Source organism: Lemur catta, chromosome 5 (assembly GCF_020740605.2).
Source record: "Lemur catta isolate mLemCat1 chromosome 5, mLemCat1.pri, whole genome shotgun sequence".
NCBI lineage: Eukaryota > Metazoa > Chordata > Mammalia > Primates > Lemuridae > Lemur > Lemur catta.
This window is the reverse complement of record NC_059132.1, coordinates 86753270-86777088: the sequence shown is the minus strand read 5'-3', so window position 1 is coordinate 86777088 and position 23819 is coordinate 86753270. Positions and strand designations below refer to the sequence as shown.

The 23819-nt window shown below is 36.2% G+C and overlaps 1 protein-coding gene across 3 annotated transcripts in view; it reads left to right on the top strand.

The window, feature by feature from the left end:
- The first annotated feature begins 180 nt into the window (after window positions 1-180).
- NAA15 (N-alpha-acetyltransferase 15, NatA auxiliary subunit) overlaps window positions 181-23819 on the top strand; it is a 68757-nt gene continuing 45118 nt past the window's right edge. For all 3 annotated transcript variants that reach the window (XM_045552261.1, XM_045552259.1, XM_045552258.1), the window contains exons 1-4: window positions 181-547; window positions 18520-18604; window positions 20781-20885; window positions 23561-23718. In XM_045552261.1, the coding sequence (XP_045408217.1) occupies window positions 494-547; window positions 18520-18604; window positions 20781-20885; window positions 23561-23718 (402 nt within the window). In that variant the 5' untranslated portion in view covers window positions 181-493. The remainder of the gene's footprint in view (window positions 548-18519; window positions 18605-20780; window positions 20886-23560; window positions 23719-23819) is intronic.

The following is a 23819-nucleotide window of genomic DNA, read 5'->3' as shown; positions in this document are numbered from 1 at the left end:
GAAAGGCTATTTTTGATGACGAGGCGGTCGCTCCCCGGGCACGCACTAAAAGGATGGGCGGGGCTTGCTCCGACTCTCTCAGCCTCTGCGGGCGGGCCAGCCTCCAGGTTTCCCGGCAAGCTCCAGGACAGAGGAGGTGGGGAGAAGAGGTCATCGCGCCTGCGTACTACGAGGCGTGACCCGGGTGGGAAAGCCCTCCGCGTCCGCCATTTTGGCTGCCTCTGTCCGTCTGTTCAGTTACCACGTGAACCGCCGACGGAGACCCGTGGTGGTGGGGGGGGGGAGGCGGCGGCGGCGTTAAGTGAGAAAGGAAAAAAGACAACGAGGAGAAGGGGGTGTCCGGGTAGGGCGACGCGACGACACCTCGGGCCCGGTGGTGGCGACGGATCGTTGTATTCAAGGCTGAAGCAGCCAGGGAACGGCAGCGGCGGCGGTCGGACAAACAGACTGACCGAGCCGGGTAGTGGCGGGAGCAGCGGGAGGAGCCGGAACGATGCCGGCCGTGAGCCTCCCGCCCAAGGAGAACGCGCTCTTCAAGCGGATCTTGGTAAGCGTGAGGCACTGGGCAAGCAGTGGGGAGGACTTAGCCAGTAACCGGGCCTGTCACCCTTAACCTCGGCCCGGCGGGCACCGAGCCGACCCCGCCTTCGTAGTCTTAGTGAAGCCGAATGCACTTCTTCGTCCTCTCTCTATGGTTCCCACTTCGGCCCGCGCGCCAGGGACCAGAGGCTTCCCCCTCCCGTTTCCACGCTTGAGGCCCTGGTTCCGGGCTAGGCCCAGACCTCCCGGCTTCTGGAATGCCGGTTTTCATCCTCCCCAAGCTAAGGGAGAAGAGGCCCGGCCTTCAGCAGGGAAGCAGCCAGCACAGGCAGTAGTCGCGGCACGGTTGGTGTGGGAATCCTGCCGGCAGGCCGGGTTGGCACCCTTGGAAGGAACAGGTGGTGCGGATGCAGCACGGCTCATTCATTGCCTAAGCGCGGTTCTCCCTCCATCGTCCGTCCCTCCCTCTTCCTCCCCTCTTGGGATTCACCTGTCTCCGCCCGGTCGCGCGTCGCGGAATGACCTGGGAGGAGGAAGGGAAGGGACAGTTCAGGGGAGGAAAGGAAGCTTTCCAAACGACTACCTCCTTGTAAGTCTGCAGCTCCTCTGCCTCTCTTGATGCCTCCTTACCTAAGTAGGGACGAGACATTTATTTCTTAGTTTCGGAGCGGCAAACAGCCCCACCCCATCACTCTCTTTAGGAGGTGGGGCCCATTGTGAGGGGGCGGTTCGGTAGGAAGTGAAAAGTTAAGAGCCTTCAGTTGAGATGTTCTAGACACAGACTTTCCTTTTGCACTGAAGTGTATTAGCACTGCTGCAAAAACTTAGCAGAAAAAAAATATATAAGAACTTTTGAGAGGGATCTTGTTGATGGTAGCTCAAACCCGCCTATTCCCTACTTTTCAAATTTGTGCAGTTTGCATTTTTTAAAAACCATAAGCGCATTTATGTTTGTTGGGACTGTTTAAGTTGTAAGATATGTCCTGTGGTCTTGGTGCTATAATTAATACATTGTAGCACATTTCTTGTTTGGCATTTAGTGTGTGGGTTGCCTTTTTCACCCAAACATTTCCTTATGAAAGAATTAACTGTGCTTGTCAAACTTGAGACAAAATTTGGGGTGTCAGGTTCTTCTCTTGCAGTTGTAATTTATTTCACTTGTTTCAAAAGTAGAACAACTCTGGGGGCCAGTTTTTCTGGTAAGAGAGAATCATCCATGTTGAACTAACAATTTTACAAAAATACCCATATGCCTTACAGAATTAGTGAATTCATGCTAGAAAACATGTTAGAAAGTCACATCCAATGCTATATTACTCTTAGTTACCCTGAAATCCTTTTTGGCATTTTGTTTTAAGACTAACGAGAGTGTGGGTAGAACTATAGCATAGTTTTAGGAGAACAGTTATTTATTCTTAAGCCTTTAAAAAAGACTAATTGGTGTGTAGGTAGGACTATAGCGTAGTTTTAGGATAGCAATTTATCTTTAATGCCTGCCTTTATTTTGGAAAAAAAAAACAAACTGAAAAGTTGAGAGAACAATGAACACTCATAAACTCTTTACCTAAATTTAATATTTAACATTTTGCCATATTTGCTTTCTCTCTCCCCATTTATATCTGAAACAATTAAAAGTAAGTTGCAGACATAAAACTTCATACCTAAATACTTCAAGAAGCATCTCCTAAGAATAAGGACATTGTCCTATATAACCATTATACCATCATTACCTAATATTGTCTAATATCCAGTTTCCCAAGTGTTATCACTTTTTAAGAAAATCAGACTTTTTATTTTGAGATAATTGCAGATTCACATAGTTCAAGGAATAATTTATAGAGATCCCTTATACTCTTTACTCAGTTTCCCCAACACTAATAACCTTGTAAAACTATTGTTCATTATTATAACATTGATACCATCTACCTATCTACCAATCTTCAGATTTCCCCAATTTTACTTGTACTCATTTGTGTGTGTGTGTGTGTGTGTGTGTGTGAGAGAGAGAGAGAGAGAGAGAGAGAGAAGGAGAGAGAGAGAGATCTATCATCCTTGATATCCTTGGGGGATTGGTATCAGGATCCCCAGGGATACCAAAATCCAATATGCTCAAGTCCCTTATATAAAATGGTGTGGTGTTTACATATGAGCTACGCACATCCTCCTGTATACTTTATTTTTGTTTTTGGTGTTTTTTTTTTTTTTTTTTAAGAGACAGTCTCACTCTGTCACCCAGGCTGGAGCTCAGTGGCATAATCAAAGCTCACTGCAGCCTTGAATTCCTGGACTCAAGCCATCGTCCCGCCTCAGCCTCCCAAAGTGCTGGGCATAAGTCACCACATCCGGCTCTCCTGCATACTTTCAATCATCTCTAGATTAGTTGTAATACCTTATACAATGTAAATGCTATATACATAGTTGTTATACTGTATTTTAAAATTTGTATTGTTTTATTATTTTGAATATTTTCCATCCCCAGATGCAGAGGCCAAGGAAAACGAGAGCCAACTGTGTTTAGTTTTATGCAGTGTTCTCACGTGTAGATTCCATCACTACAGTTAAGATACAGAACAGTTCCATCAGCACAAAGAATCCCTCTGTTGCCCTCTTAGAACCACATTCACCCATCTCTCTCCTATCCCCTCTCCCTGCAATCTCCAGCAACCATTACTAATCTGTTCTCTATTTGTATAATTTTGTCATTCCAAACATGTTTACTCAAAAGGATTATATAGTATATAACTTTTCCGGAATTGACCTTTTTCCATGCAGCAGAATTCCCTTGAGATTCATTCAAGTTGTTGCTTGTATCAATAGTTTATTTATTTTTCCTTTTATTCTTTTATTAGAGATGGGGTCTTGCTGTGTTGCCGAGGCAGGAGTGCAGGAGTGGCTGTTCACAGGCATTATCATAGTACACTGCAGCCTTGAACTCCTGGGCTCAAGCAACCCTCCTGCCCCAGTTTCTTGAGTAGCAGGGACTACAGGTATGCAGCACCACCTAGCTAATAGTTTATTCCTTTTTATTCCTTAGTAGTAGTCCATGATATGGATGTACCACAGTTTGTTCAACCAGTCATAGAATAGGAATTTTTGATTTAAGCATCTTCCTTATTTGGGGTTGTGGTGATAGTGGGGCAAAAACTTTTAAGTTCATTGCTAAAATCACAGTGCTAAGAGATTTATTGTGGTAAGGTATATGCAAGAAGAATGTGAAAAATCACTAAATGAAAGAAAAGTAAAGGAGATATAATGCCCTTATTGTTCCCTTACGTTAGGAACGAAGAAAATATTGCTGGCCAAAAGAATAGTTAATACTGACTTTTTAAAATTGCATCTGCTGCTTGAGCTTTAATTGTAAGTTAGTTCTTTGGATTTTAAGCTTTTTTTCTGGCCCTGTCTGATAAAGGAAAGTTGGACATACTCTAATGCTTTATAATCAAGTGTTGTTAGGTTGGTACCTTTTGTTAAATCATTCCAGCAGCATTCAGTTTTTACTTTATGCGTTGTACCATACTTGTTGGCTAAAGTAGGAAATGAAGTTAGTTTGTATTTTCTAAAAATTTGAAAGCTCAGTTTCAAAATAATGAAAGGTTTTTGCCTTTTTTCAATGGAAACCTAGTTTACACGTCACTTTGCAAAAATTTCAGTTTCTGCAGTTGATTTGCCTGGCTGGATTTAGTCTAGTTGATGTCTAAAATTCAGTTTTGTTGCATATTTGGCCCTTTTTTTCCATGTTACTCTACTGTTTTCTCACTATAGCATTGTCATAGGTTAGTCAAGATGGCTGCATGTGTCTGCATATTGTTTCTTATCTATAATATGTCTAGAGAAAGGGGAGAATGAATTTAATGTGATATATATTATGTAAGAGTATAGGTTAACGAAGAATTGTGTTATCCAGAAGCTATTTTTGTTTTTTGTAATTACAAACTGTTTTAACTTATTTGGAAAATTAAGTCATTAGAAAATTGTAGGCTTTGCCTACTTTTGATGCTCTTTGTTTATCTAAATAGTTTGAGGGTGTTATCAGATCTTTACACAACTTATTAGGGTCTAGGTTACGGATAGGAAAAATGAGAATGCCAGGGTAGACTGAAATCCACATCTTTTTAGATTTTACCCCACTTGGAAAAGTTGGACATACCCATATGCCTTGACAGTTGCGTGTTGCTAGGTTGGTTCTGTTACTGCTGCTTCCTTCTCTCTTCTTTCTTTTTCTGTCTTCGGATGTTTATGTGAATTGTAAGAAAAAAGTCGTCTTAAGTTGGGAATATGATACATCATTAGTAAATGTAGTTTTGGACTTTAGCCTGTATGATTTATATTGTTTGTTATGAGTTTAAAGGACAAGAATTTTCCTTTCCTAGAAAAGTGGTAGGAGAGGTTAGTGTAGCATAGTGATAATATTTATGATTTATCACTATTTGCCAGGTGAAATGAGAAAACTTCTATTTGTCAGACTCTGCCTTAGATGCTTTAGAGTAGCACTGCACAATAGAATTTTTTGTGATGATAGAAATATTCTATATCTACTTCAATGTGATAGCCATTGGACACATTATTGCACACTTGAAATATGGCTAGTGAGACTGAGGAATTGAATTTTTAATTAATTTTAATTCAGATAGCCACGTGATAAACAGTTGCCATTTTGGAGACAGTGTACTTTTTAGAGTCCTTTGTTAATTCTCAAGATTTTTCAGAGTGGGGACATTTTTATTAAGCAAAGAAACTGAGATTAAGGTCAATGGCTAGTAGTTAGAGTCCAGAATAAAGCTTTTTTTTTTTTTTCTTCCGTCAGGGCACTTATATCACATATGCCTAGTGTTTAACTATTTTGGGGAGGGCTGTAGGAGGATGGAAGGGGAGTTCCTTGTTAGGCCAAGGACTTGTAATAATTATTAGGTGGCTGCACATACTGTAGATAAATTATTTCATATGATTTATTGCTTTTCAAAAAAAGTGCTGTTTCTACTAGTTAATGATACTTAGGTTGACTTTAGTTGCTGTTGAAATTCAGATTAGGAATTTTTAACGTGTAGGTTTCCATATTCACATGAAAGGTCAGCTGATTTAAATTAAACTTCTTTGTGGCAGAATTCTAGTTTTGCAACTGAGTGTGGACAGTAACTTTGAAATTGGTTTTAATATATTTTTGCTTGTACTGCTTTGTTTAGAATATAACAAAAAATGGAAACAAAGTTTTACCTACTGTGAAGTCCCCTTTCTTCTGTACATAGTAGGCAATAAAATGTTTAAACTAGAATAAATTTTTGCTTAAAAGTATACCAGAAAATGATTTTGAAATATAAATATACTATATTCTTATGAAAACCCAAAATATTTTTTTAAAGTCTGTAAAAATCTAGTAAGAAGTAAAAACCTTTTTATAATTGACAGATTTACTCTTTGCTTTTAAATTTTTGATCTTCTGGAATGAGGTATAGTATGTATGAGCAAATGTATGTTTTGTTTCAAATTGATAAAATGTATATTTTTATAATGCTGTATTGTGTTAGAAACCTGAAATGTTTTTAAAAATTATAGTTTTCAGACAAGGGAGTAGGTTAAAAATACTTGTTTGTGCAGGTTATTTGGGGGAATAGGGTATTCTGGTTAAAAAAAAGTGACCACAGTTTCGTTTTCAATAGTAGTAGACAACACTATATTTTTCGGAAAAGTAGACAAAAGCTTCATAGGGAACTGAATTTAATGTAGATCTGTCAAAGCTTTACGGTCCTTCTGAGTCATTATTGGGGCTCACACAAACTAATTATTTCATAATAGAATTGGTATCCTCACTTTTGCTTTGAAGCACTGGTTAAAGGGCAGCTTCCAGAGAGGTAGGCATAGTGCCCTCTATGTTTGAAATACTGGAGAGCTAATGACCAGCCGGCCTCAACTGAAGAGATCTCTGTCTTCCTTAGTGTTCATTCTTTATTTCCTTTAATATTTCTGCTTCTGACAATGCAGTTCCAACAGCATTCAAATACATCTTTGTTCATAAAAGCATTTTGGACATAAAAAGCAAGGTCATGTAAAGAATCATATGCAAAGGACTGTTTGTTCAGAATTTTCTTCCCCAGATATCTGCAGGGCTCATTTTTCTTATTTCTTTTAGGACTCTCCTCAGGTGTCCTTTAAGTGTTATATAGAGACTTCCCTTGATGAGGCAGAAATCTTCCTCCACCTCAAGGATGAGATTTTTTGTTTTGTTAATTGCTATATTCACCTTGGTTAAACTGATGTACCATAGTAGATGTTTAATGAGTATTTGTTGCATGATATGAGTGTTAAAACAGTGGTTACAGGGCAAGAAAGATCTTTGGATTGTGTGCCTGCATAAATATTTTTGCAGAAGGGAGTTAAGTTGGGCTTTGACATTGTGTAGAGTACATTATTATATGAGGTAATTGTAGGATATTGGGCAGAGCCTGTTTTATCTGGTAAAACCTTGGAAGTTTCATTTATGAATGAATCATAGTATTAATTTGTTTACGTGGCCTTTGTCTCATATTGTTGTTTCTTTTTTGGTTGTTTTGGCACCAGAGGAAAAAATGGTATCACGATTAAAGAATTTGTTGTGAGCGTGCAGAATTAGAATCTCCAGATGGTAAGACTCAGTCATACGTCATTTCATAAAGTTCTACAACTGATTCTGACACAGAGTCAGGATTGAGGACCACTATATATGATATTATGAAACAGGAACATAAAATGTTAAAAGAGCCAGGTGACGTGGTACACTTGTAGTCCCAGCTAGTAGGGAGGCTGAGGCGGAGGATTGATAGAGCCCAGGAGTTCAAGGCTGTAATGTGATATGGTTGAACCTGTGAATTGCCACTGCACTCCAGTCTGGGCTTCATAGTGAGACCTCGTCTCTTTAAAAAAAAAAAAAAAAAAAAGGTAAAAAATTTGTAGGTTAGAGTTGCTTTATGAGTGTTTTTCAGAAAATTCAAGAATCAAGTTGAATTCTTGGAATTTGGGAAGGTATATTGGGAAGCTGGTGTGGGAGAGAGAGCAAGTCACTTTAACTCATCAGTAAGTTTAGCCAGCCCTTAGCAGTCATGTCTAAATACAATCTTTGGTCTCTGTTTACCGGCAGTATCACTGTTGAAGAGAGAAATGCTTAGCTTCTTAGTGAAAGATGGTTCTGCGAAGAATGTCAGTTGCCAGTTTTGATAGTAAGAAGAACAAATGAAGAGGTTTAAATTAAGAGTGATAGTTCTCAGTATAAATGGTAGAGTGTGGAGAGAATTTTATGCTGTTTGTATTTTTGACTTTTGGAAATTTCCCGGTCATGTCAACTGTACACTTAAACATCTAAGCTCCTTTATGATGCATGCTATACAAACTTGTATTGAAATTGTAACTTTAAAAAAAACTAGCCTAATTTGTTGCATATTGTTTTTTTCCTCCTAGGTAAGATATGAAATTACATTGTTAACTATTTAAAATGGCATGAAAATAATTCCTTAAACTTTTAATTTAATAAAATCAATGTTTCCTTGCTATTTAAAAGTAAAATAAGAATTGCAGCATAGAAATAAATGACAGAGAGGTTAATGTTTTTGTTATCTGATATGCTTTACTCCACTGAAATTTTCTTTGGTTACTATAATATGAACAAATCTTCAGTTGAGATCATTTGAAATTTCTACTAAAGCCTCCTGGGAAACTATAATATTATTTGAAGCCAGTGATATTTTTAATCTTAAAGATTCCATTTGATTTTATTACAGAGGAGATTGTTTAGACATTCCTATGTAATATCTGTAAGAGTTTTTTTAATCTGTCTACATAAAAAGAGAAGTGAAAGTTTGTTTTTAAAAATATAGACCTGGGGGGGGGAAGCCTAGCCTTAGGGTTGGTTGTCTCCCTTTACACATGGTGGTGGTTCTGATTCAAAAACACTTTTTTTCCTCTCCATATATAATGGCTTACACCTAATGATACTGTTTATTTTTCACAAATTTCATTAAGTATTCCAAGTTTGCCTTTGATTATCAGTGCATGAGGATTGAGCCAGAATCTTTATTAAGGGGAAACTGAAGTAAACTAGTATTTATTGAATATTTGTTTTGAGCCAGATTTTATTGTAGACTTTTTACATGTTAGCTAATACAAACCTTGTGACACTCCTTTAAGGAAATTATAGTAATTTGGGAGGCTGAGGTGGGGGAATTGCTTGAGGCCAGGAGTTAGAGACCATCTTGGGCAACATAGTAAGACCTCCTCTTTACAAAAACTTTTTTTAATAAATTAGCTGGGTGTAGTGGTGCATGCCTGTAGTCCCAGCTACTGGGGAAACTGAGACAGGAGGATCACTTGAGCCCAGGATTTCCAGGTTATAGTGATCTATGATCCAGCCACTGCACTCTAGCCTGGGCAACAGAGCAAGATTCTGTCTCAGGGGGAAAAAAACAAAAAGGAAATTGTAATAAGTATAGCCAATACTTCCGACTACATTATTAAAAGTATATTTCTAATTGCTTTATATGCAGGTAGTTCTCCTGTATCAGGACATATATTAATAGGTTTCTGAAAGTCACTGCACTTTGCAAAATCAATGCAGTAAAAACTAGTGCTTCTGGGGAAAATTGGATTGGACACAACATTTAAAAACATTAGTGACAGATTAAAAACAAAGATAAGAACTTAATAAAAATTGTAGCACAGTTTTACATATGTTAAATGGTTAACAAATACATTGATACTACAATGTAAACATTGTACATTACTTTGGAAAAGACCTGAAGTTTGCTTGTGAAAGTGAGCATCTGAAGGATTGCAGTTTGTCTCAGTGTGCAGGTAGGTGAAAAGAAAAAAAATAAATGAAGGATTGTTTGTGAATTATTGTGAAGTAGTAAAAGGAAGATTGTCTGAAATCTGATGGAAAGTTCTAACATCAGATGTGGATGAGTGTGGCTTATTGTGGCTTACAAGGTCAGCTGAGGTAGCTGTAGATGTTTAAGGTGTACGCTTGTCTGCTGCTTCGCAAGCTTATGAGACTTGTTTTAGCTGGGTGCTGTTTTCTGTGTTCATCTAGTGTTTCTGGCAGACAAATTCCACAGAAGCAAACATGAAATTTGAAATGCTCAAAATGTTCCCTATTACAGTAGCTCTTAACTCTGAAGTATCGCTGTTTACTAAGCAAGAAAGTATCTAGTGCCTGAGTTAGTGTCACATTTTTTGCCTTCTTAGTGGCCACTGCCATTGAATGATAACCATGGAGACTTAAACTTCTTCCAGGTTTTTCTTTGTTTGGGAAGCTTTTGATAGAGGCTAATTCATGCTGAAGATTTTTTTTGGAAGATTAATATTTTAAAATCAAAGAAATAAAATATCCTGGATTTCTTCAGTTTGTGTTTTGAAATAGTTTTGATGCTTAATGGAGGAAGAACAATAGATTCAGAACTGGAAATTCTGGGTCTGAATCCTGACTTTGTTTTACCACATACCTTCTTTAAGACTTGGCAAATCGTGGTGCATGCCATCATGCTGGGCTAGGGTTAATTTTTCTATTTTTTGTAGAGTCGGGGGTCTGACTGTAGCTCAGGCTGATCTCTAACTCCCGGCCTCAAGCAATCCTCCTGCCCCAGCCTCCCAAAATGCTAGGATTACAGGCATGAGCCACCGTGCCTGGACTCCAGTTTCTTTAGATCCTCGCTAACATTTGTTTGTTTGTTTTTTTGAGACAGAGTCTCACTCTGTTGCCCAGGCTAAGAGTGCCATGGCATCAGCCTAGCTCACAGCAACCTCAAATTCCTGGGCTCAAGCAATCGTGCCTCAGCCTCCCGAGTAGCTGGGACTACAGGCATGCGCCAGCATGCCCCGCTAATTTTTTCTGTATATTTTTAGCTGTCCATATAATTTCTTTCTATTTTTAGTAGAGACGGGGGTCTCGCTCTTGCTCAGGCTGGTTTCGAACTCCTGACCTCGAGAGATCCTCCCGCCTGGGCCTCCCAGAGTGCTAGGATTATAGACGTGAGCCACCACGCCCGGCCTAGGCATCCATTTTGAGTTAATTTTTATATATGGTGTTAAGTGAGGGTGCAGCTTCATTCTTTGGCATGTAGATATCCAGTTTTCCCAGCACCATTTATTGAAAACACTGTCCTTTCTCCCATTGAATGGTTTTGGCACCCTTTCTGAAAATCATTTGACCATATATGCTTGCTAGGGTTTATTTCTGGACTGTCTATTTCATTAGTCTGTCTTTATGCCAGTACCATACTGTTTTAATTACTAAAGTTTTTATAGTAAGTTCTGTAGGAAGTGTAAATCCAACTTTGTGTTTTGTTTTTGTTTTTTTCCAGGATTGTTTTGGCTATTTAGGGTCCCTTGAGATTCCATATGAATTTTAGGATGGGTTTTTCTATTTCTGAAAAAAAAAAAAAAAAAGGTCAGTGATATTTCGATAGAGATTGCATTAAGTGTGTAGATTGCTTAGGTAGTATTGACGTTTTAATAATATTAAATCTTCCAATCCCTGAACTTAGGCTGTCTTTCCATTTACTATATTTATGTCTTTAATTTCTTTCAGAAATGTTTTTGTAGTTTTCATTGTCCTTCATCTCCTTGGTTAAGTTAATTCCTTTATTTTTTTGATGCTATTGTAAATGGAATTTTTGATGCTATTGTAAATGGAATTTTCTCAATTTCCCTTTTGGATTGTTCATTGTTAGTACATAGAAATGGTATCTGATTTTTGTGTGTTGACTTTTATATCCTGCTACTTTGCTGAGTTCTTTTATTCTAATAGTTTTTTTGTGTAATCTTTTAGGGTTTTCTAGATACAACATTATATTATCTGCAAACAGATAATTTTACTTCTTTTTTTTTCAATTTTGGATGCTTTTTATTTCTTTTTCTTGCTTAATTGTTCTGGCTAGGACTTCCAATACTATGTTGAGTAGAAGTGGCAGTGGGCATCCTTGTCTTGTTCTTGATCTTAGAAGAAAAGCGTTCAGTTTTTCACCATTTACTATAGTTTTCACTGTCGGTTTTTCATATATGGCTTTTATTATGTTGAGATAGTTTACTTTTATTTCTAGTTATTGATTGTTTTTGTCACGAAAGGGTGCTGAGTTTTGTACATCAGCTGAGATAATTATATGGTTTTTGTTTTTTACTTTGTTAATGTGGTATATTACCTCGGTCAGTTTCTGTATGTTGAACCATCTTTGTATTTCAGGAATAGATTCCACTTGGTCGTGGTGTATAATCCTTTTAATATGATGCTGAGTTTGGTTTTCTAGTATTTTGTTGAAGATTTTTCATTAACATTCATTTTCTATTATATTTTAAGACTGCTTTTATAAGACTTCATTTTAATTAGATAACACCTGTGTTAAAGCTGAATTATATGTACATCTGTACCTCTGTACGTAAACTTTGTGGGAGAAAAGGAAACTATTGAATGAAATATGATGCACTGTTTCTTATTTCTCTTATTAACTTTTAGTTGCTACTAGAGTTTATCACCAGACAAGAGCAGAGGCTTTAGGAGAAATTCATGGGATTTCTCATAAATTGAATACTTTTGGTTACTTTTTCCTTTGTGAAAAGACTACTCTCATTTGTAATAAATGATGTAGAAGCAGTATTTTTAGGAAAAAAATATTGAGATCCATTTATTTAAGTGCACGCTGATTGTTAATGAGGAGAAATGAATAATTAGTAGTTATTTGGAGGCATATGCCTTTCTGAATTATTTTTATGGGTCACAGTGACAGGAGATAATTGAGATAATGGCATTGAGTATAATTTCAGTATGGAAGATGGTTCAGTTGCATTGAGTACATAATCATTAAGATCTGAAACTTAATTACTGTTCCAAAGTGTGATAAAAAGCTTAGTGCTGTAGTATAAACATTTCATTCAAAGAAAGGGGGTTGGTTTTTCATTTTCATGTGATAAAATCAGTTATTTGGGGGGATTATCCAGTTGGTTAGTTTTGTGTGTTTGTTCCTTTTTCTCACTTTATTTTTGGCATTTTTATGGTCTATTTGATTTTTTTTTTTTTTTTTGAGACAGGATCTCCCTAGGTTGCCCAGGCTAGAGTGCAGTGGTGTCATCGTAGCTTGTTGCAACCCCAAACTCCTGGACTCAAGTGATCCTCCTGTCTCAGCCTCCCGAGTAGCTGGGACTACTGGCACTCACCACCATGTCCAGTTAATTTTTCTATTTTTCTGTAGAGACATCATCTCGCTTGTGCTCAGGCTGGTCTCTAACTTCTGGGCTCAAGTGATCCTCCCGCCTCAGCTACCCATGGTGCTAGGATTACAGGCGTGAGCCAATGTGCTGGGCTTTTTGTTTGATTTTTACACTGAATAAGCAAGGTAACAAAGTGAGATAATAGTGGAATTTGTTGATTAGAAGATCTGTTAAAAGATAAAACTCTTGACTTTAGTAATGATTATGTTAACATTTAATAAAATTTCTGTATGTGCTGGAAAGAGTTTTCAGCCAGGAGTTTAGAGGGCCTAGAATGTAGTCTTAAATTTTTCCACTAGTTAGGTATGTAATCTCAAGCTACTTGTTTTCTATTTTACCTGTGTGATAAGGGTTGAACCTTTTGTGCTTAGTTTACAGGATTATTAGGATTAAATGCTACTGAGAAATCCCTTTGAAAATTGTGGTACTGTAAACAAATATAAGGTGTTTCCAGTCAGATCACCATAAAAAGAACTGGAATCCTGATTATTTTTAAGTTCAGCTATACAAGATAAAGTCACTTTGTGCATGTCAAGTAAGAATATCAATGTATATGTTTTTATCTGGTAGTATGAATTGTATCTATACGGTTCAGACTTACACTGTAGAATAGTAGAGTTTTTTGTAAGTTTTGGATTAAAACTTTCTTGTTAACATCAGAATGTTTAATGGCAGTTGTGTCTGCATTGAGATTATGGATTAATTTTGCTTTTTTTCCCCCTTTTTTTCTTGGAGGCACAGTCTGGCTCTGTTATCTATGCTAGAGTGCAGTGGTGTCATCCTAGCTCACTGCAACCTCGAACTCCTGGGCTCAAGCAATTCTCCTGCCTCAGACTCTCAAGTAGTTGGGACTACAGGCCTGTGCCACCACTCCTGGCTAATTTTTTCTATTTTCAGTGGAGACGGGGTCTTGCTGTTGCTCAGGGTGGTCTTGAACTCCAGAGCTCAAGCGATCCTCCTGCCTCGGCCTCCCAGAATGCTGGGATTACAGGCTTTTCCATTTTTAAAACAGCTTTGTACTATGGCTAAATAACTATGTTAGTAGTTTTATGTTACTGGGAAAAAAAAAAAGCACTTAAAAAAAAATGTCCTAGGCACTGTAGTAGAGCTGTAGTTATAATGGTTAAGTGTAATGGCTCTGGATCCACATTATCTGGGTTCATATTTATTTTTCCATCGTTTAATAGCTGTGCAACCTTGGCCAAATTATATAACCTCCTTGGACCTTAGTTATTTCATGTAAAATAAGGTTAATAAGACTACTTGATTCATACCATTGTTAAGATTTAATGAATCTTCCTTTTAAAGCACTTAGCACAGTGCTTGACACTCAGTAAATGCTTGGTAAATATTAGATATTATTATTACTAAGTGTTTTACATGTCTTTTTCTGATTGATCTCCATGATTTAAGGATTCTTTTTGTTACTCAGCAAAGTATTAATACCACATAAGATTACATAACTAGTTTTATTGTCTAGAGTCATTGTTTGAAACCAGAGCTATTTGATTCCAAAGGCAGCCCGTTCACTACTTCCTGATTCATTGAACTTTTCAGTATATAATGTTTCTGTTATGTAAAAATTACCTTGGAACGTAATGCTATGTTATGACAGAGTGATGATACTTCATGATTTACTTTTAACATAGAAGACCTAGATATTGATGTTGGTAAATTTAAGCCTTTGGCATAAAAGCCATTAATACAAAGTAAGGTTGGTGATCTCTATTGCTATGTTTTCTAGTTCACTGATTATTTTCTTCTGAAGTATCATAATCTATTTTAATCTTATTTGATGCAATTTTCATTTTAAATGTTATAATTTCGTTGTTGTAAGTTCTATTTGGTTCTTTTTTGTTTCATTTGTTTATGCTTTGCTTTAAATTGTTGAGCATATTTATTATAGTTGCTTTGTCTTCCTTATCTCATAATTCCATCATTTCTTGTATTTCTCCTGGTTATGGGTCATATTTTCCTGCTACTTAGCTTGTCTAGCAATTTTCTATCGGATGTTATACATTACGGATTTTACATTATTTTACTGAATTTATCTTTAAAGAGTGTTGGACTTCGTTTTGGTAGACATTGAAGGTACTTATATATCACTCTGGTCCTTTGGGGGCTTTGTTAGGGTGGGTCTAGAGTAACACTCTAGGGCTACTTTATGTCTGCTACTTAGGCATGACCTTTTTGCAGTATTGATTGAACTCTGAAGCATTTTGGTGACACTCCATTCTGGCTAGTTGGAACTCTCAGTACTATGAGAATTGTTGAATTTACTGCTTCCTGGTCATTCTTTGGCCCCATGAAGTTTCACCCTACATATGCAAAACTTAGTACTCAACAGTTTTCAACAACAGACACATGGGGACCTTATGCAGATTTCTGAATCTCTTTCTTAGGGAAGTTTTATCATTTTCAGTACTATTCGTTGCAAAGTACCTCAGCTCATTGAACATCATTCTTTGTCTCTTAACTCTGGACTGCTGTGATCTGATTGGGATCCTTCTTCCTGTGCTGTGATCTAGAAAGTGCCTCCAGGTTGTAAAGCATTGGCACTTCTAGAGCTCATTAAGTTTCTTTCCCTCTCTCATGGTTCACAATCTTTTACCACCTGTTGAACAGTTAGTTCATATATTTTGTCCAGTTTTGTTTATGGTGGAAGGGCAAGTTCAGCCTCTCACTCTATAATGCCAAAAGTGGTAGTCATTTAACTACATTTTTTGTTGTTGAGATAGTCTCGCTCTGTTGCCCGAGCTAGAGTGCCATGGTGTCAGCCTAGCTCACAGCAACCTCAAACTCCTGGGCTCAAGCAGTCCTCCTACCTCAGCCTCCCGAGTAGCTGGGACTATAGACATGTGCCACCATGCCCGGCTAATTTTATATGTATATATTTTTAGTTGTCCATATAATTTCTTTCCATTTTTAGTAGAGATGGAGTTTCACTCTTGCTCAGGCTGGTCTTGAACTCCTGAGCTCAAACGATCCACCCACCTCGGCCTCCCAGAGTGCTAGGATTACAGGTGTGAGCCACCGCACTTGGCCACCTAATTACATTTTTACAGAAATAAATTTTGAGAAAGTTAATGATGGTTTTATGAATAGTAACACTTACCCTCTTCTTTATATGCATTTAGTTTCTGGAAAACAGCAACAAGTCAAGAGCATTCCTTTTAATTATGTTAATCTTTACGTCATAGCTTCCTTTAATGCTTTTTACTATTATTATAAGAAAACAAAATTATTTTTATGCTTTCTGCTAATTAAATAGGAACACTGCTTTTAGTTGCTTAGTCTTATTATGTTTCTTTGGCTACATATGGTTAATGATAGCTCCCAAGTAACTGCTTCTGCTCTCCCTCTCCTTATCCCCCAAATCACTGTGCCCGCTGAGTACATAGTCGATTATGGAAGGCAGAGAAAAATACGTGCACCAGTTAGGAAGCTATTGCAGAGAAACTGGGACTGACAGAGGATAGAAGTATGAGAGAAGGAGAGGCAACAAAGATGATTAGGCTTTTTGCTTAATAATCTGAGTTGAGGGGAGGGCATCTACTGAGATGGTGAAGACGTGGTGTAGAATAAGTTTTGGGGAAGAAAATCTGTTGCATTTAGATATATTAGATTTGAGATTCAAAACAACAAAGAGACAGTGGGTACATATTTGGTTATAGAAAAACTGTGTAGTTTGCTATAAAGTCTTAAATTTTTCTTGTTTTGTTTCTATGCATTTTATTTTATTTTATTTTTTTAGAGACAGGGTCTCACTCCAGCACCCAGGATGAAGTGCAGTGGCATGAGCATAGTTCACTGGGCTCAAGGTATCCTCCCACTTCTGCCTTCCAAAGTACTGGGATTATAGGCATGAGCCACTGTTCCCAGCTTGTTGTTACACATTTTCTACTATAATTTTGTCATCACTTGTATTAACTATCCTTCCCAGATTTTGAATTTATTGCTGCAAAAGTTGTGAGTAAAATTCATTTAAATTTATGACAATGAATTCTGGCATTAGTTATCATATCTTTCAGGTGCAGATTTTTTTCTGTAATAAACACAATGCTTTAAAAAATAATTTTTATCATAAAAGCATATGTTAATACCTAGCACTAGAAGATTTATGATGAAAAAGTATGTTCCTCATTTTCCCCTGCCCCTTGCCTTCCCACTCCAGAATCAAACAATCCCAGCCCTATATATTCTCTGGTATTTGCCTTCCTGTTGCTTAATAATTTACATCACTATTTCTTAATATGTAACTTTTAGACATTTGTCGACTTGAAAATGAGGACTCAGACTTCCTCATTCACACATTTGCCCCCTTTTATTTTCCTCATTCCCCCAATATAGTTATATCACAATTTTTGATACTAGTACTGAATATTTACAAAAACTATGTATATATTGTTCACTATTAAGCCAAATATTACACTAATTCACACATCCTTTCTTATACAAGCCTTTGTTTTTCCTGAAGTTAATATCTATTTCATTTAGTAGGTTGCCTGACATTTTGTAGAACTATTGCTCATTTTCCCCAAATGTGCTTATATTTCTGTCATGTGCTTGTAAATAATATTTCCCATATTGTCAAGCATACCAGTTCCAGTTTTGTTGTTGCTGGAAATTTATTCTACGGCAGGCTTTCGCTTCCAGTTCCAATTTTGGAGTGGCTATTCTCTAGTCCTTTTTTTCTGTATTAGATTCCTTACTAAGTCCCATATTTTCTTTTTAATTATTTAATTTAATAGTTTTCTAAGGAAGAGTACATGAAGATAAAAGTTTAGCTTTTTTCAAAACTTACAATGTCATTTTGCTCATATACAGTCTTTTTGGTATCTGTGGGGGATTGGTTCAAGACCTCCCTCATATGTTAAAGTCCAGGGATGCTCAAGTTCCTGATATAAATGGTGTAGTATTTGCATATAACCTATGCACATCCTCATGTATACTGTAAATCATCTCAAGATTACTTAAAATACTTAATACAATGTAAATGCTGTGTAAATAGTTGTTAAACTGTATTGTTTAGGGCATAATGACAGGAAAAACAGGGGGACATATTCAGTACAGATGCAGTTTTTTGTCCTAAATAGTTTCTGTCTGAGGTTGATGGAACTCATGGCTATGGGGGCAAACTGTATTTGATTGATAACTTGACTGGTTACAGAATTACAGGTTGAAACTTAATGCTCATTCTGAATTTTGAAGGCTGTATATTTATTTTCTAGCTTTCAGCAGTATTTCATTTTTACTTTGGAATAAAAGTTCAGTGCCATTCTGATTATAGATTGTTTTTGTGTGACTTGTTTTTTTTCCTCTCTGGAAGAGCTTTTCAGGATTTGAAATTTCGATATGATGTGCCATGGTGTGGGTCTTCTTTTCCATTTGTTTTATGTGCACTTGTTCGATTCTTTCAGCTTGAAAGCTTGTTTCCTTCAATAAAAAAAGTTATTTTAAAATACAATGTCTATACCTTTTATTTTTCTGTTTTCACTTTCTGCTTCACTCAGTTCTTGGACCTTTTTGAGTGAATTTATGTTTTTCTCATTCTTTCTAGTCTATATTCTGTCCGTTTGTCTTGCTTTTACTTTCTGTATTTGAACCTTTTGTATTTGTTTAGTGGCATTTTAGTGGGATTTAGAAGAATATGGAAATAACATTCTTTTGTATTTAACAGAATAAAAAAGTTTAACATTGAGCTTAAACTTGTTTGCATTTCTTTCCAAACTCAAGCTTTTCTTTTTGTTTTGACAGAGATGTTATGAACATAAACAGTATAGAAATGGATTGAAATTCTGTAAACAAATCCTCTCAAATCCTAAATTTGCAGAGCATGGAGGTAAGTGCAAATAAGATTTTACTACATACCTGCCTGGCTTGTCTTATTAGGTTTTATTACTCCTAGCTGTCTTAACTATTTTTTAGAGAGAATAGACTCTCTTATCTTCCTCTGAGAAGATGAAATTTAATACTGAATTTTTAATTTAATGTCAAGAAAATGACATGTTCTACTTGAGTTCTGATTTATTCCTATTTTGAATTTTAGCTCTAGAGGAAAGGCAAAAGAATCTGATATGGTAGTATGCTTATTTAAATAAAATATTGTTATAAGAAAAATTTATTGTAGAACTTCGGTTGAGCTAAAGAAAATTTATGCTTGACAATAAGCTCATTCAGAAAGTGACCATTTGGTCCTTTGCTTGTGAACCGTCATCTTTTTATATATTGTATCTTAGTTTTTCAAGACGTGGGCATGCTTAAGACATGATTTATATATTGTAATGCTCTGAAAATTTACTTGGCTATCCCAGTAGATAATTGGATGGTAGATTTTTGTAGAGTAAGGGGGGCAATGTGTGGCTAAACTTGTGAAGCAACAAAGGAAAATAAGCTTTTGCAGGTCTGATTTGTACAGAGTTAAGAAACATGACTCTTCAGTAATTAATTTGTTAATGTGCTCTTAGCATTGAAGAGGCAGGGGAGAGTAATAATTCTCTATTAGCTTCTTCACTTTTTTGCCCACATTTATAATACTTTTTACTTTCACTGAGTTTCACTTTATGCTTTCACTGCAGTTGTTTGGAGATGAAAAGCAGTGGAGGTAAAAGTCTCTAAATTTATCTTTTTCCTTGTTAAAAAAATTACATCTTTTTGCTGGCCAGCTGGATACTAGGTTATTTTATATTCATTTCTGAAGTGGCCAGTCCTGGTAAGGTGACTTTTAATAATGTAATCATGATAGTTTCAGTACAGAAGAGTACCAAATTTCATTGTTTCTAAAATGCAGTTTTTCCCATATTATTTCATTGTTTCTAAAATGTGATTTCCCCTCATATTTGAACATATCTGAAATCACGTTACATATGTAGTGTCATAATTTCATTGAATGTATTTTTAAACAGTACGTGTTGACTCTTCCTGAGAATTATACCTTTAATCCTATTTTTATACCTAAGTAATTTTTCTGTACATTCTAAATTGTGGTCCTAAAGGTTAGGCCAGTAAATCATAGTGAGTATTTTTTATTGTTATGCTTCATAAGATACACATAAAATTAGAAATCTTTCTTCTTTTCTGAAAATGTAAGTTTCCCTTAAATCTCTCTTTTAATCTGTTGATTGCTGATGATAGATTTCTGACATCTTTTGAATGTATATTTAATAGTAATCCCAAAGAATCTTTTTTTTTTTTTTAAATTTTTTTTGAGACAGAGTCTCACTCTGTTGCCCGGGCTAGAGTGCCGTGGCATCAGCGTAGCTCACAGCAACCTCAAACTCCTGGGCTCAAGCGATCCTACTGCCTCAGCCTCCCGAGTACCTGGGACTACAGGCATGCACCACCATGCCCGGCTAATTTTTCTATATATATTTTTAGCTGTCCATATAATTTCTTTCTATTTTTAGCAGAGACGGAGTCTCGCTCTTGCTCAGGCTGGTCTTGAACTCCTGAGCTCAAACGATCCACTTGCCTTGGCCTCCCAGAGTGCTAGGATTACAGGCATGAGCCACCGTGCCCGGCCCCCAAAGAATCATTTTTAAAATAAATTTATGAAAGCCAGAAGTGTAGGCAATTTATGTGTTTTAATTATTATAGAGTGAATTTAACATGACTTAGATTCACAGAAATAGTCTGTTTTCAAGATAAAGTTTTTCATATTTTAATGAAGTAATTATGGAAAGTCATCCCATGGAATTCTCCTGGAGAACAATAATAGAATGATTGTATCTTGTCAGAATATGAATTACTGGATTATCTTTCTAGTCAGATGTACGAGCATTTTGTATTCTTTTAATCTAAAAAAATCTAGGAAAGCCTTCTGAGAACAGTCTAGAAATCTGTGTTTACTTGGTTTGTCAATTTTTAAAAATATTTTACATCTTTCTCCTTGAAAATTTTAATTCTTAGGATAACGTAGCATTTGTTTTTGAGATTATAGTTACCCTTTGTTGTTAATTATTTTAATGGTTAATTCCTTTCTTTTATCTTTTCTTCTTTTTCTTTGTTTAAAAAAATAGAAACCCTGGCTATGAAAGGATTAACATTGAACTGTTTGGGAAAAAAGGAAGAAGCTTATGAATTGGTTCGTAGAGGTTTGAGAAATGACTTGAAGAGTCATGTGTGTATCCTTTTTGAGATATATTTAAGGATTGGGTGGGGTAGTTTGAGCTAACATAGCAATTTGAAAATTAAATGTTTTAGATTCTACTTACTATGCAACTCCAGAGAAATTATTCTGTTTTAAATAGAATAACAACAACTACCTTCATTCATTTTTATATGCCTACTAATACATTTTATATACCTACTCAATACATTTTTATATACCTACCATGTCTTAACATTACCTGTGGCCCATAGATAAATGCCTTTACAAATATCTGTGAAAGTTTTTGCCACTCTTAAAAAAGGAGGGCATTGCACTTTTATAAAAGGGGGCATGGTGATGTTCCAAATGTTTGTCACCCCATCCCTTCATATGTTGAAACCTAATCCTCTGTGCAATGGTATTAGGAGGTGGGGTCTTTGGGAGGCAAAGAGGTCTTGAGTTTGAAGCCTTCATGAATAAGATGAGTGCCCTTATAAAAGAGGCCCGAGGGAGCTTGTTTGCCTCTTTAGCCATAAGAGGACACAGCTAGAAAGTGCCATCTATGAAACAGAAAGCAAGCCCTTTCTGTTTACCAGACATTGAATCTGTTGGCACCTTGATCTATTTTGTTACAACAGCCCAAATGGACTTAGACAGGCATGCAGTTTCATCATGATCATAACTTTAGAGAAGGATATATAATAAGGAATATTAGAGAGGCATTGTAGTGCACTGGTTAAGAGCACAGGCTTTTGGAGTGTAGGCTTGGAATGTGCTTCACTTGGGTTCAAAACTTCTTTCTTACTATGAGATCTTAGCGTTCAGTTTCTTCATGTGTACAATCATACCCACCTCATTGTGGTATAAAGATTTAATGATGGAATATATAACATAGTCCTTGGTAATGTTAAGTACCATAATAGATAAATTTTATTTAGGGAAGTGTGAGGGTGGGAGCAAGTAGAAATGTATGAGGGAAGATAGAGAAAAAATTGTGGGTTGCTGTTTTTTAAATAGTCTGTTTTAACAAATTTCTGTACCTACTTTGTGGGCTAACATAATTATAAGTGCTCCAACATTTAGCAAAATTTGAAATGTTTACCAGGCCCCTGGCACAGTACATATGAAAAAAATATATGGATTTTGCTCTCAAGGAACTCAGAGTCTAGTGAGGGAAGATACTTCTTAGAAGCATGTTCAGAACACTTTCGAGTATTACATAAAGTGTTACAGCTTTTTAAAAGAATTGTCACTAACTCAGTAAAGCAGAAGTGTGTGAATTGAGAGTGACCAAGGGACTAGAAAGGTAAGCAAGGGGGCTTAACTGATAAGACTGTTGTAGATATCTTTCCCTCATGTTTAATAATTATATAGTGTTCTGTGTTTATTTACTATGATTTATTTAATTGGGTTCCTTTTGATGGACATAAATTTCTTTAACTTTTTAGCAATGTTAAACTCCTTCAGGGTAGGATTTTTTTAGGAGGTGAAGATTAGAGGCAGTTAGTTATAAGGTTGTAATGCTCAAGAGAGATAAAGTCCTGAAATATAGGACATTGTGACAGAAATGAGAGGGAGTGGGAAGATAGGTAATGGGAGCTAAATTTTGAAGGGTGGTATTTCTTAGGTTTTTATAACCACGTTCCAATCAGCTGAAAGGATTTTGTCAAGCTTACTTTGTCATTTATATTATGAAAACAAAGATTATTTTTCAAATAAAATTTGTAATATTAAATATGTATTATAAGTTATACATACCATCCTATACATTCTGTATTTTAGTGACTATTGAGGATCTGTGGCCTAAAAGTTGTTAGATTGAAGTTTGAGCCTAATCTGAGAGAGAAATATTATGTTTCTGGAAAGGGAGTAGATTTTTTTCCTGATTTTTTTCCTTTTGATTATATGTGTTTTAGAAAGATTAATTTGGCAGGAGAGAATAAAAGAAGAGAGATGGAAGGTAGGTGAATTGGGTGATTTACGGTAATCAAGCTCTAAAGTGAAAAAGATCTGTCCTGTATTAAGTGGGATATTTTTTGCCTTTATAGCATTTTTTTTACAACCCACTGTAATTTTGCTTATCTGTGTCCTTTCTAGACTTTAAGTTGTTTGAATGTAGGAGACTGTTTTGATCACATCACCTTTACCCTAATTATTAAGAATTTTTAATATTTGTTGAATGAATGAATTTTTATTTTATATGTGGTTGAGTTTAGGAACTTTGTACTGCACTAAAGGCTGTCTTAAGGACCTTGTTAGCTAAAGAAAATAAAATCTACATGCTTTTATGTAATTAAATTCCATGAAGACCCATTTCTTCTTTTTCCTTTTAATAATAAAGAGAACTCTTTACAGTTATTAACTGTTTACTTTGTGCCAGCCAGTGAGCACTTTATTATCCCATTTAGTTGTCACTAGTATGATTTGCTATTTACATTTCTACTTATTTACATTTTATAAATGAAGAAACTTGATGAGACTAACTTGTCCGAGATTATAGAGCTAGTAAGGCAAGCTAGAACTAATTTTCTCTGGCTCCATAGCTGTGCTCTTCCGCTGTATTAAACTGCGTTCTATCCTTGTATTCCCTTCCATCCCCTTTTTTAAAGCTTATTTTATATATGGCTGTAGTTCTCCAAGTTTCTTGGGAGATCATTTGGAATAGTATTTGTTGACTTGTAGGTTGTATCCTTAACTAAAATTCTTTAGGTTGGCATGTTTATGGCCTTCTTCAGAGGTCAGACAAGAAGTATGATGAAGCCATTAAGTGTTACAGAAATGCACTAAAATGGGATAAAGACAATCTTCAAATTTTAAGGGACCTTTCCTTACTACAGATTCAAATGCGAGATCTTGAGGGTTACAGGGTAAGTAAAATAGAGATTTTTTTAATTCTAAGGGGAAAATATTATTATTTAAAACTTGGAGTACTTCTTGATAAAGAAATTTTCCATTTCATTTTGAAAAT